The sequence below is a fragment of the Geotrypetes seraphini genome, chromosome 5 (assembly GCF_902459505.1).
Source record: "Geotrypetes seraphini chromosome 5, aGeoSer1.1, whole genome shotgun sequence".
Taxonomy (NCBI): Eukaryota; Metazoa; Chordata; class Amphibia; order Gymnophiona; family Dermophiidae; genus Geotrypetes; species Geotrypetes seraphini.
In genome coordinates, this window is record NC_047088.1 from 102,672,529 (window position 1) to 102,685,287 (window position 12,759).

Genomic DNA, 12,759 nt, shown 5'->3' on the forward strand with positions numbered 1-12,759 from the left:
TACAGAACGTTCTGTGCTGCTTATTCTGATCACTTCAGGAACTTCTCTATGACAAACTGAGAAGCAGCCAATTAAATAATTACTCTTATAACAGTAATTTAGAGATTTAAAAAAGTGTTAAAGACATTATTTGTAGAGGCCTTTTCTTGATTGTCATTCATTCTTAATAATATTATTGGAGAGTTTTACTATTTATTAACATTTGTTGTATTTTTTTAAACTGCTTATGTACCTTGTAAACAGCTTAGGCCTTAATTGGGGTATAAATTTTTTAATAAATAAGAGCCAAATCACTGCAGCACTAAAGTCTAGATTCACTAAGCAAACCGATTGTGTACCGATCGGTTTGCAACCCCTTTGCGACCCGATTCACTAACCTGTGTCCCGATCATTCTCCGATCCGCGCATACAAATGAGAGGGAACGGCATTCAAATGATGGCAGGGAGCGATTCATAAACAAAAACCCCGCAACACCAACTGGGCTGGCCGATCACAAACAAGCGACTGCTGGGGACCAGTCGTTCACAGATTTCTGACTGCAATCTCCTGCTCTGCCTGCTATCTTTCCAGCTCTGCCCTGAATCTGCTCTCTTGCTCCGACTCTCTGCCTCCGAATCTGCTTTCCTGCTCCTTGCTCCAACTCTCTGCCCCCAAATCTGCTTTCCTGCCCCTTGCCCCGACTCTGCTTTCCTGCTCCTTGCCCCGACTCTCTGCCCCCAAATCTGCTTTCCTGCTCCTTGCCCCGACTCTCTGCCCCCAAATCTGCTTTCCTACTCCTTGCCCTGCTCCACACATCGGGCCCATGGTTTTAACTCGTGGGTTTAAAGCAGGTTAAAACCACAGGCTCGCTGGGCTGTTTAAAATTTTTTTAAAAAAAATTTGCAGCTTTCTAGCGTGGGGGTCGTGTCAATGATCTAGGGTGGGGGTCGTGCCAACGATTGTCCCCATTTGCATGCAGGCCTTTTGTGACTTCGTCGACCTGCATGCAATCAGGGACGGAATCGGGGGTTAGTGAATCTAGCCTTAAGTAGCTAGTCAACAAGCAGGAAAGCAGTAAAAGGGTTAGCTGTTTAGTGAACTACAAATCATAGTCATCATGCATTCTCACTGATTCATGCTCTCTGCCTTTGTGCTGGTGCAAGACCACACACCTTGAATTTAAATTTGTCGAAAGCAGTCTATAAGCAGTAAATACTTGCTTTCTCTCATAATCACTATCTCTATCTACAAATAAAGAAATACTGTACACAAACATATATTTATAAAAATTTTGTAGCTGTATTTTCAAAGTGCAATAAACTGGCAATTCAAGAGAAGCAAAACTAATATGGTGACTAATGCAACCCTGTCATCAAATTTTGGTTTCATGAACTGTTTGACAATGTTGATAAAGGATAATAAAGAACATGATTTATTTTTTCCTCCAGATTCTTCACCTCTTCTGGAAGCAGATGGGAAGAGCAGTCTCCTCTCATGCCATCAGATATCCTGTAGCATAAAGTACCCTGGCTACAGGCTTCAGAGTTTAACAAGTAAAGGAAAAACAAAAACAGAAAGTTCCATTGCTCCTTTGATGAAGGAAAGGCTTGAAAATGGATCTTGTATTATGGGAGTGAAAAGCTATCATCACAGCTGTACATTAACAAATTTTACCAACACAATACTAAACAGTTGGCAATCTAGGTCAATAGTCCTCGATTCTACCTCTTCACTCCACTTCCCACACTGAAAAAGTCAAGTTCACAAACACTAAAAACAAATGAGCTTTGGAAATCTGGAAGATCATAGTAAATTGTCCAAAAGGTCCCTTTAAACAGGGATGCTCAGAGGCAAGAGAAAATCAGAGTAAAGAGCTCTTAGGTATCAAACACATTTAGGATAGATTCCATTGGGAGTCTTGAGTAAATGAGATCCATGGTGAAGCAGTGATGACCGAGGATCTTTAGTTTCCCAGTCTGATTATCTGCTTCCCTTCTCGCTTCTAGATACGGAAGCTTTCCTCTTTACCATCTATATGTTTGAGGCGGAGGTACACATCAGTACCAATGCCCTGTAGGGATTGGATGCACAGAGAACCACCTAGGTACTCTGCATAAGCTCGGGATGTGGGCAGACCAAATCCAAACCTAAAGAGAAACAGATTTTTTTTTTGGGTGGGGGGAGGAGGAAGGAGAGAAACAAAAAGTCATAAGAATCTCTACCTTTACAAGGCAATAAGATAGCAATATAATACATTTAATAATTCAGCATAAAGATGAGTGGGGTTATTCTGTTCACTCTCTGGAAAATACCTTTACAATTCTCGCATTCATGTGCTGTCTTCCATCATTTCAGCCCCAGCTTTCACCTGTAACCTCCTGTTTCTGCTCTCCTTATTTTCCTACTCATGCAGTGATTTCCATATCTATTTATCACTTTTAAAAGGTTACCCATAGCGATACACAAAATAGAGCACCACACAGGAATGGGAATTACAGGCTTCTGATTTCACATGGGAGTGGTTAGCAGCTAAAACACAAGACTAGTAATGGCTACTAAGATCGACTTACGAGACTGGGATTGTTCTCCCTTGAGAAAAGGAGACTGCGAGGGGATATGATCGAGACCTTCAAAATACTGAAAGGAATTGACAAATAGAGCAGAAAAAACTATTTACATTGTCCAATTGGACACATACAAGAGGACACGAAATGAAGCTGAGGGGGGACAAATTCAAGACGAATATCAGGAAGTTCTGCTTCACGCAGAGAGTGGTGGACACCTGGAATGCTCTCCCCGACGAGGTTATTGCGGAATCAACCGTCCTAGGATTTAAAAGCAAACTAGATGCACATATCCTTAAGAGAGGCATAGAAGGATATGGGTGACTACAAATTATGCCAGGTGTACACCTGGGAGGGCCTCCGCGTGTGCAGATCGCCAGACTTGATGGACTGAAGGTCTGATCCGGAGATGGCGCTTCTTATGTTCTTAATATATAATGTATAAATCCTCAAATGAAAAGGCTTCTGTTATGAATTAGGAGTGTATTTCTAGAGCAAACAGAGCATTTCATAATATGGTACTTTTAATTGATTATTAAATTGTAATCTTTACATTTTCATTGTTTATTTTGCCTTTTTATTTTGTTCAATTACAATTATGTACAGTCATGTGAAAAAATTAGGACATCCCCATGAAATATTCAGTTCTTTCTTAAGAAATATTCACATATAGATGTCAAATCTTTTTTTGTTTATCTCTGGAAAAGTGATATAATGGCAGGTAAACAACAAACATTTTCCTTGATTTACTCATGAAACAAGACATCCATAAAAATGTGTATTCTAACTGAGGAATAAATTAGGATACACGACACCCTAATAGCTTGAAATAACTGCAGTGAGACACTTCTTGTAGCCATCTACCAGTCTCTTGACATTGGTCTAAGGAATGTTTGGCCCATTCCTCAATGCAGAATTCTTTCAGCTATGAGATATTTGAGGGGCTTCTTGTACGTACAGCCTGTTTCAAATTACCCCACAGCATCTCAAGGGTATTAAGATCAGGGTTTTGAATCGGCCCTCCAGGACTCTCTATTTCTTTAGTTTTCAGCCAGTCCTTGGTGGATTTACTGTAGTGTTTTGGGTCATTGTCATGTTGCAGGGTCTAGTTCCGCTTCAGCTTCAGCTTTAATTTTCTTACAGATGGTCTCAAATGTTCCTCAAGTACCCTCTGATACACAGTAGAATTCGTGGTGGATTCTACGATGGTGAGTTGGCCAGATCCTGCTACTGCAAAGCATCCCTAAACCATGATATTTCCATCTCCATGCTTCACAGCTGGTATGAGGTTCTTTTTCTGGAATACTGTATTTGGTTTATGCCAAACGTGTCCTCTTTTCTGGTCTCCAAATTATTCAATTTTAGACTCATCTATCCATAGAACATTATTCCAGAAGTCCTGGTGTTTGTCTACATTCTCTCGGGCAAACTTCAGTCTGGCCTTGATGTTTCTCTTAGAGAGCAAAGGTTTTCTCCTTGAACACCTCCCATGCAAGTTAAATTTGTGCAATCTCTTTCTGATTGTAGTGGCATACACTTTCACATCAACAGTAGCAAGAGCCTGCTGTAAGTTCTGTGATGACATTTTAGGATTTTTGGAGACTTCTTTTAGCATTTTGCAGTCTGCTCTGGGGGTCAACTTGCATGGACAGCCAGACCTGGGCATGTTGGCAGTTGTTTGGAAAGTCCTCCATTTGTACACTATTTTCCGGAGCATGGAATGGCTAATTTTCCAGACCGTGGAATGGCTAATTCTTTTGAGATCTTTTTAAATCCCTTACAAGACTTATAAGTTCAAGTTCAATTTATTTAATATACTGTAAATAAAACCAAGAGGCAATTCTAAGCGGTTTACAAAAACTGCTACATTCTTCTTTCTGAAGGCTTCAGACAGCTGTCGATCTCACCATGATGTTCATTCTCACCGCATCAGTCATGAGCACACCAAACTAAATGTCTGAGGTTTAAGTAAGGCAACCCTCCTTTAAAATGATGAGTAATGATGTTCTAATCATGTGCACCTGATGTAATACACCTGTATGTGATTTGAGCCACTTTAAATGGGAGGATATACACACATTTTTGTGGATATCTTTTGTTTCATGAGTAAATCAAGGACATTTTTTTGGTTTACCTGCAATTACATCACTTTCTTTTTCAGAGATAAATAAAAAAACAGATTTGACATCGATATGTGAACATTTCTTAAGAACTGAATATTTCATGGGGTATGCTTTGTTGTATTCCACCCACAACTTTAAGTGGTATCAACTATAAATATTTTAAATAAATAGATAAATTAAATTCTCAGGGCTAGATGCATAAAACATGGTCGCTAAGTCTGTGAGGGTCACTGTGGTCTGGGGCTAGATGCATAAAACATGGTCGCTAAGTCTGTGAGGGTCACTGTGGTCTGATTATTTTGTCTGATTCTGTAACAGCAATCGATGTTCCAACAAGTTTGCATGCAAATGATTTGCAGAGATTCACCATAATCCCATCCAATCAGTCGCTGTGAGAGCAACTGACACATGCACAGAGCCAGTTTGAGGAAGCCCAAACAGCTGAGCAGCAGAGGAAGCCTCAAAGCAGCCTCTTGCCACTCAGCTGTTGGGGCTTTTTTCTTTTTAATGGCACAGATGCTTTGCATGTGTTACACATGCACAATATCTGCTCAATTAAAAAAATAATAATAATGCCTTAGGCGTCTGAGCCAGACAGGGCCTTAGGCCCCTCCCCAGGATACACCGGGAAGGGGAAAGCCCACCATTTTGGAGTGGCGGGCCTGCGAACAGGAGGGACTGGGCATCCCTCCTGCTGTCTACTTCTTGAACAGGTACAGGGGTAGTTCAAAGAATTAGGGGGGGCACCTGTTATTTTTTGGGGGGTCAGACTTAGCAATACGACTATGGTATATGATGTTAGGCCATCAATCATATGGCTCTTTAATATTAATGACCTCATTTGCATGCCAGAATCGGAGAATGTACGACCGCACAGAAAACCATGTGGTGAGCCGTTTTGAGCATTGGATTTGCAAATTTCATCTGTCACTAAACCAGTCAACCTAGTTCAGCGACCATCAGTACACGATCAGACAGTTTTGTGCATCTAGCCCTCAGCAGTTAAGAGAGTTGACCTGTACAGTACATTCCAGACTTGCAGAGCCAGGACTAAGAAGGTTCTCTTTCACTGGATAACTTAGCTGTAGATATTGCTAATAAACCCTTCTGAGAAGGCCTTAAAATATTACCATCCTGTATGTTGATTAACTGCTCCCATCAGATATCCTAATTCCAAACTCTTCACAAGTTTTAAAAGGTAAGGATAATCCTGGTGGCTGCATTTTGAACTTGATGTAGTTTCCTGAAATATCACAGCGGCTGACCAGTACACTGAGCAACTACTAGTGCTTGAAGTAAGGTTCACAAGATCAGTAGTCTCAAGGAAAGATTTTATTTAATTACTCAAAACTAATCAACACAGTCTTTGAAACTACAGCAACCTGTTCCTTTATAAATTCAGAACCCAACTGGTTTCTAGCTCATCAGCAAAAGCTAATCGGATAAGACTATATCCTCTATATAAATTCTTAAGTTTGGATCAGTTTCATTCTTTTCCTCTACACCCTCCCTCCTTCCCTTGACCCCATTCTTCAACAACCTGCATTTGCTTATGTATCTCTACTTCTTCCTTACCCATGCATGGGCCCTGACTGGCCACTGTTCACCATGTCCACCATACTTCCAAACAGTGTGCTCATGCGTGGGTCCTGGGTGCTTGACTCTGCTGTGGTGAAGTGGTAATCCATCACCCGATCCAGATGGTCATGTGGGATCCCTCCACCACGGTCTGAAATTCTACAGGAAAAAAAAAAAAGAATTAGGGAAAGGGATTTGTATACAACTTTTTTTGATTAATAATAATAGCTTTATTTATATTCCGTCATACATTTTCAGTTTAAGACGGTATACAGTAATGGAAAGATACAGTGTGGATACTTTGGGAAAAGATATCGATGCGAGTCAAGGGAATAGGGAGTGCGGGGGGTATAGAGAGATACAGCATTGGTTTAGAGTAGGAATAGATGGGCCGTAGAGCAGTGGGATGTGGAGGGAGTGGGAAGAGGGGGCCATTGGAGGTGTAGTTAGTCTAGGTGAGGTGTTTGGGAGTTCAGACAAACCCGTCGAATAAGTTTGATATTGGCACCTCACATGAGGAAAATTAGAGTAAGAGATCCTTGTTACCTATCTTAAAATTTGTAGTCTGGATATCAGAAATTCTGTACAACACTGCCTGTTCACTGTGCTGGGGGCGGGGCTAGTGAACCTGGCATCCAGATGTGAGCGATCTGTCCTTCCTCATGTCCTCATAGTCAGGCTACTTTAAAATCTTATGAGGCTTGCTAGTGGCTCATAAGATGTAAGTCTAGGATGAATGCTCCTTAGCAAGCCCCTTGGATAATTTAGAAAGGGGAAAAGAAAACCTGATATACTTAAAAAATAATATTAAAGGTTGTGAAAGGGGGAAAGGTTTTCCCTCCTCTACTCCTATTTTTTGATTTCCTGTTGTTGTCTGAACTATAGAGTTGTCTTTCTTCAAGTTGTGGGCTAGATGGATATTCACCTTAATTGGTTTATTTGATTTTGACAGTGTATTAATTGCTTTGGAATTCATATCTTAATTATGTTTATATTGATGTAATATGATAAAATATCTTAACAAAAAAAATAATATTAAATAAAATCTGTTGATTCCTCAACTACTTCTTTCTTTGATCCTTATCACTCTCTGAGTGTGGTCACTATTCAGCTCTTGTATATTGCCATTTTACTCTTTATGACATGTTTTATTAATGTTTACAGTCCAAAATAAACAATCCTGCATGATTTCACTGGTTTGCTTATTATAGAAAAGTGGCTTGCAGATTAAAATACCAGAGTCCTCAGTCCATTGTGCCCAATGAGTTATGGGTGTTATAAGCATTCTGTATTGTGACAGATTTCTTCTTTTTTGGAAGATAACAGTGGGACTAAATATGTGCTACTGGTGATATAGGATTGAGCTTCTCTTATTATTTGGATCTGGATCAGGTTCTTAAAAAAAAAAAAAATCCTGCTTCACTTATCTGCCTTTGAACTTGATCACTTTATTCTATTAGTTTGATTAGATTGGTTTATACCTTAAGTGGTTAGAATCTTTTGTCAGTGTGTGGCCAAGATTATGACAGCCCAGTATACCAGCTTCTTTTTATATTCAAAGTTGCATCCGGGTGTCCCCAAGAGTCTTCTCTTTCACTTTTATTGTTTTTTTGCAACACTGCTTTCGTATTTAAGGGGTATTTGAGCACAGATGATCCTTAGTTAAGTTTTCCAAAGAGGGGCTATAAGTCTTCTTGCTAAATGAGGGTTTGAGTAAGAATTGATTTAGATTTAACGAGAACAAGCACTTGAGGAATGTTCAAAAGTCCTATGCTCTGTTTCCTGTCTTTCAATATTTTATTAAGATTTGGTACATCACCTTTTATACAAAAAAGTCAGGGCAGTTTTCAATACCTTTGTAATTTGTGCTGTATGTTTGCATTTTAGTTTCAACTTGTTTTATAAAAGAACAAGGCAAAGGAATGAATTAGCACAACAATAATTCCAAAAGACAGGTTAACAGCAGTGGTATAGTTATGGATGGGCCCGAGCACATCAAGTTAGTAGTGGCCACTATTCTCTCCTCTCCCCGAGCACCCCTCCTGCTCCCAACTTGGATGTTGGGGGGAGGGGGAGTGCTGGGCTCAGCCCGGCCAAGGGGTTGGTGAGCCTAAGGAGGGACCAAGCACCCTCCTACTCCCAACTTGGATGTCGGGGGGGGGGGGGTAGGGGGAGTGCCAGGCTCGGCCCAGCCGAGGGGTTGGTGAGCCTAAGGAGCAGGAGGGACCGAGCACCCCTCCTGCTCCCAACCTTTGGGCCATCAGAGCCGCAATCTTTTTTTTTTAAGTAGTTTTGAGCCTGCGATCCTGTGGTTTTAACCAGCTTTAAACCCACGGGTTAAAACCACAGGCTCGCAGAGCGGGGAAGGGCAGTGCAGGGCGGCAGGACTTCAGGGCAGAGAGCAGGATATGCAGTCGGAACCCACTGAACGACTGGTCCCCAGCAGTCACTTTTGGAGTTGATCGGCCAGCCCAGTCGGATCGGACTGAATGTGTTGTCAATCGCTGCCTTTACTACTTTTGAATGTATCTCCCCTCATTTGCATGCATGGATCGGAGGATGGTCAGCAGAGAGGTAAGTGAATCGGGTTGGAGGGGAATTTTGTCACTAAGGGGTCGCAAACTGATCGGTACATGATCGGTTTGCTTAGTGAATCTAGCCCTATGTCCTCCTCACTGTTATAGTTTAATACTTTAACCTTAGTTCTTCCTGCTCATGCAAATGATTAATATGGGCTCTAGACAAATCATTTCTTAAGTTTCTTTAATAGAACTGGGGTAGGCATTCTAAACTTTTCACTAAATAATAAGACTGAAGACCAAAAATGCAGTCAGCATTTTCATTTACATATTTACAGACAATTAATGTCACCTATAACATCTACATTTTCTTCCAGCCATGACCATGCTGTTTTAAGTCGAAGCCTTTTACTTGTTCTTCTGTCTCTTGTAAAAAGTAAAAACTAAGATCTGCCACACTAGTTCATACCACCATCCATCAAGCTTAGTATCTTGTTTCCCACAATGGCCAACCCAAGTCACAAACACCTATTAGAATCCTACAAAAACAATTTGCATAGAATTACACAGTGGATTTCCCAAAACCTACCCTGGTGATTTATAGATCTTTCCTTTAGGAACTTGTTCAAAATCTTTACACTCTGTTACATTACGGGGTGAATTCATTGAGCAGCATTAGGACTCTAAGTCACACTAGCAATTTGCATTGGGGCTGTTGCCTTTTAACAGATTTATAAGTGACCTGAAAATAAGGAAAAATGATTGATGGCAACAGGGGCTTCAAGGTAAGATAACGTTATTCGCTGACGACGCCAAACTATGCACTATAGTGAGAGACGGCAATTCACCCGATAGTATGACACAGGACCTACATTTGTTGAAGCTTTGGTCTTCGACCTGGCAGCTGGGCTTCAACGCTAAGAAATGCAAGATCATGCACCTCGACAGCAGAAATCCATGCAGAACTTACACCTTGAATGGTGAGACCTTAGCTAGAACTTCAATAGAACGAGACTTGGGAGTGATCATCAGCGCAGACATGAAAACTGCTGATCATGTGGAGAAGGCCTCATCTAAGGCAAGACAGTTGTTAGGTTGCATCCGCAGGAGTTTCGTCAGCCAGAAGCCTGAAGTCATAATGCCATTATACAGAACCATGGTGAGACCTCATTTGGAATACTGTGTGCAATTCTGGAGGCCACACTACCGAAAAGATGTCTGAGAGTAGAGTTGGTGCAACGGATGGCCACCAGGATGGTCTCGGGGCTCAAGGATCTATCGTACGAGGAAAGGCTGAAAAATTTCCAGCTGTACTCATTCGAGGAACATAGGGAGAGAGGAGATATGATCGAGACGTTTAAGTATATTACCGGCCGTATCGAGATGGAAGAAGAGATTCTCTTTTTCAAAGGACCCTCAGCCACAAGAGGGCATCCGCTCAAACTCAGGGGCGGAAAATTTCATGGCGACACCAGGAAATATTTCTTCACCGAGAGAGTGGTTGATCCTTGGAACGAGCTCCCGGTGCAGGTGATCGAGGCAAACAGCGTGCAAGAATTTAAGAGCAAATGGGATGCCCATGTGGGATCCCTTAGAGCAGGGGTGTCAAAGTCCCTCCTCGAGGGCCGGAATCCAATCGGGTTTTCTGGATTTCCCCAATGAATATGCATTGAAAGCAGTGCATGCAAATAGATCTCATGCAGATTCATTGGGGAAATCCTGAAAACCCGACTGGATTCTGGCCCTCGAGGACCGACTTTGACACCTGTGCCTTAGAGGGTTAAGCCAAGGGAACCTGTCACCAGGAGTGGGATCCCTAGGATAGTAGACTTGGGGGTGGGTCAGGAGAGTGGGCAGACCTGATGGGCTATGGCCCTTATCTACCGTCATCTTCTATGTTTCTAAATGTGCAGATGAGACATTATTCAAAGTTGTTGAATCACAAGAGGATTGAGAGACATTGCGGGGGAGGGGGGGTGTCTAGTGCGACTGGAAGACAGGGCATCCAAATGCAGATGAAGTTTAAGGTGCAACATTTTCTACTGAGATGTTGCTCTAATTTCAAGAATCTCTGAAGAGGCCCATTATCAAATGCTTTCTGAAAATCTTAAAAAACACTATACAGTCAAACCTCAGTTTGCGAGTAATGCAGTTTGCAGGTGTTTTGCAAGATGAGCAAAAACATGCGCAAATCTTGTCTCGCAAACCGAGCGTTGACTTGATATGCGAGCCTCCACCCCCGAGAACCGGCATCGCCCATCCGCCTGCCCAAACCCTTACCGCGATCGGGCACTGGCACGCAGCACCAACCCACAGGACATGCCTGTGCTGAAAGATCCTGCCACTGATCTCTGCTAGGCCTTGAGCATCTGTGCATGCTCAAGGCCTTCTGGCTTCCGCTCTCTCTGAGATTCTAATGAGATTCTCAGTTTCTCATTAGAATCTCGGTGAGAGTGGGAACCAGAAGGCCTTGAGCAAGCACACATGCTCAATGCCCAGCAGAGATCAGTGGCAGGCGGCAGGCTCTTTCAGCACCAGCACATCCTATGGGTTGGTGCTGCGTGCCGATGCCCGATCACGGTAAAGATTTGGGCAAACGGGGGGGGGGGGTGATGCCGGTTCTCGGGGGTGGGGTGGGCAAAGCCGGTTCCCGGGGGTTGGGTGGTAGCTCGCCAGTGGCCTCAGGTGGGAGGAGGGTCTTTTTGGGATGTGGAACGAATTGCCTGCGTTTCCATTAACTCCTATGGGGAAAGTTGCTTTGATATACGAGCACTTTGGTTTACGAGCATGCTTCTGGAACAAATTATGCTCGCAAACCAAGGTTCCACTGAAATCTGTTTTAATGTTAGTCAAATGCTTTCTTTTTTTTACATAAAAAAATTGTAGGAGGCAATTTACCAACAGAGCACAAGGACAAATATTTTTATTTAATATGTTTATTAATCTTTCAGTCTTATATTAGGAAAACTTATTTAATTTAATTTTAATTTGACTTTAATTCTGATATTTCCGAAGCAAATAATGTGACAAATAACATGCACATTTAATATATTGCATTTATTTTGATACATGATTAGTTTTAACTTCAGATGCTGAGGATGAGCTTTTGTATGCAAGTTTCAAGTTTCAAGTTTATTAGGTATCTTGATGAATCGCTTAATCAAACTTCAAAGCGATGTACACATTAAAATTTACATTTGTTAGGTAACTGTACAATACATACAAATATTAAAAAAAAAAAAAAAAAATTACACTGTTTAACATACTCTTAACATTAGGTAAGGAGGGGTGAAATACAATTCATTAAAGTAAAGAAGAGACATTCAGGGAAAAAACACAAGGGTAATAGTTAAAAAAAATATAATAAAGTACAATGGAGTAGTAACATAAAAAAAATGCCTTACACACAATACAAAAAGAGAATCGTTAATAGATACATGTGCAAGAAAGAGCACACCTGCATTTCATACATGATTATAGCATAGGAACCATATTATAGATAACATGCTTTATGCTTGCCCACCTCTCCTCTTACCTTATGATCAGGTCAATATCATTGTTAGCAATGGTTATAGAGATGTCAGGAACATTATATGGTGTGTCCAAGTGGGACTCCATTGTAGCTCTAGAAACAAAATTAAAACAAAGCTGCATCAATTAGTTAAAACTTTTAGTGATGAACTGAGAAAAAGCATATTTCACATGCAGCCTGTTATAAAATTGCACATGAGCATATCTGTATTTAGAAGTAGATGCACTACAAGACTGCCTGCTTGTGTGATCTGCAAGTAAGCATTCCTGGAAGCATAGTTCAGGCAAACTGTGATGTACACATGTATTTTATAAAATGTGCATGTATATACAGATTTATACCTTCTTTGGAGCAGATGTAAATTTGTGCACTATGGTTAGGGGAGGAGTTATTTTATGAAGACACAAAATGATTTTATAAATGATTTTGTAAAAGGCAAGAGGCTGACTCTTGCAAGACTTAA

General features: G+C 41.3%; 1 protein-coding gene across 4 annotated transcripts in view; it reads right to left on the reverse strand.

The window, feature by feature from the left end:
- Positions 1-1,255: 1,255 nt before the first annotated feature.
- BCKDK (branched chain keto acid dehydrogenase kinase) overlaps positions 1,256-12,759 on the reverse strand; it is a 122,145-nt gene continuing 110,641 nt past the window's right edge. For all 4 annotated transcript variants that reach the window (XM_033945050.1, XM_033945053.1, XM_033945051.1 and 1 more), the window contains 3 exons: positions 12,300-12,389; positions 6,243-6,404; positions 1,256-2,127 (listed from right to left, as the gene is read on the reverse strand). In XM_033945050.1, coding sequence (XP_033800941.1) covers positions 1,983-2,127; positions 6,243-6,404; positions 12,300-12,389 — 397 coding nt within the window. In that variant the 3' untranslated portion in view covers positions 1,256-1,982. The remainder of the gene's footprint in view (positions 2,128-6,242; positions 6,405-12,299; positions 12,390-12,759) is intronic.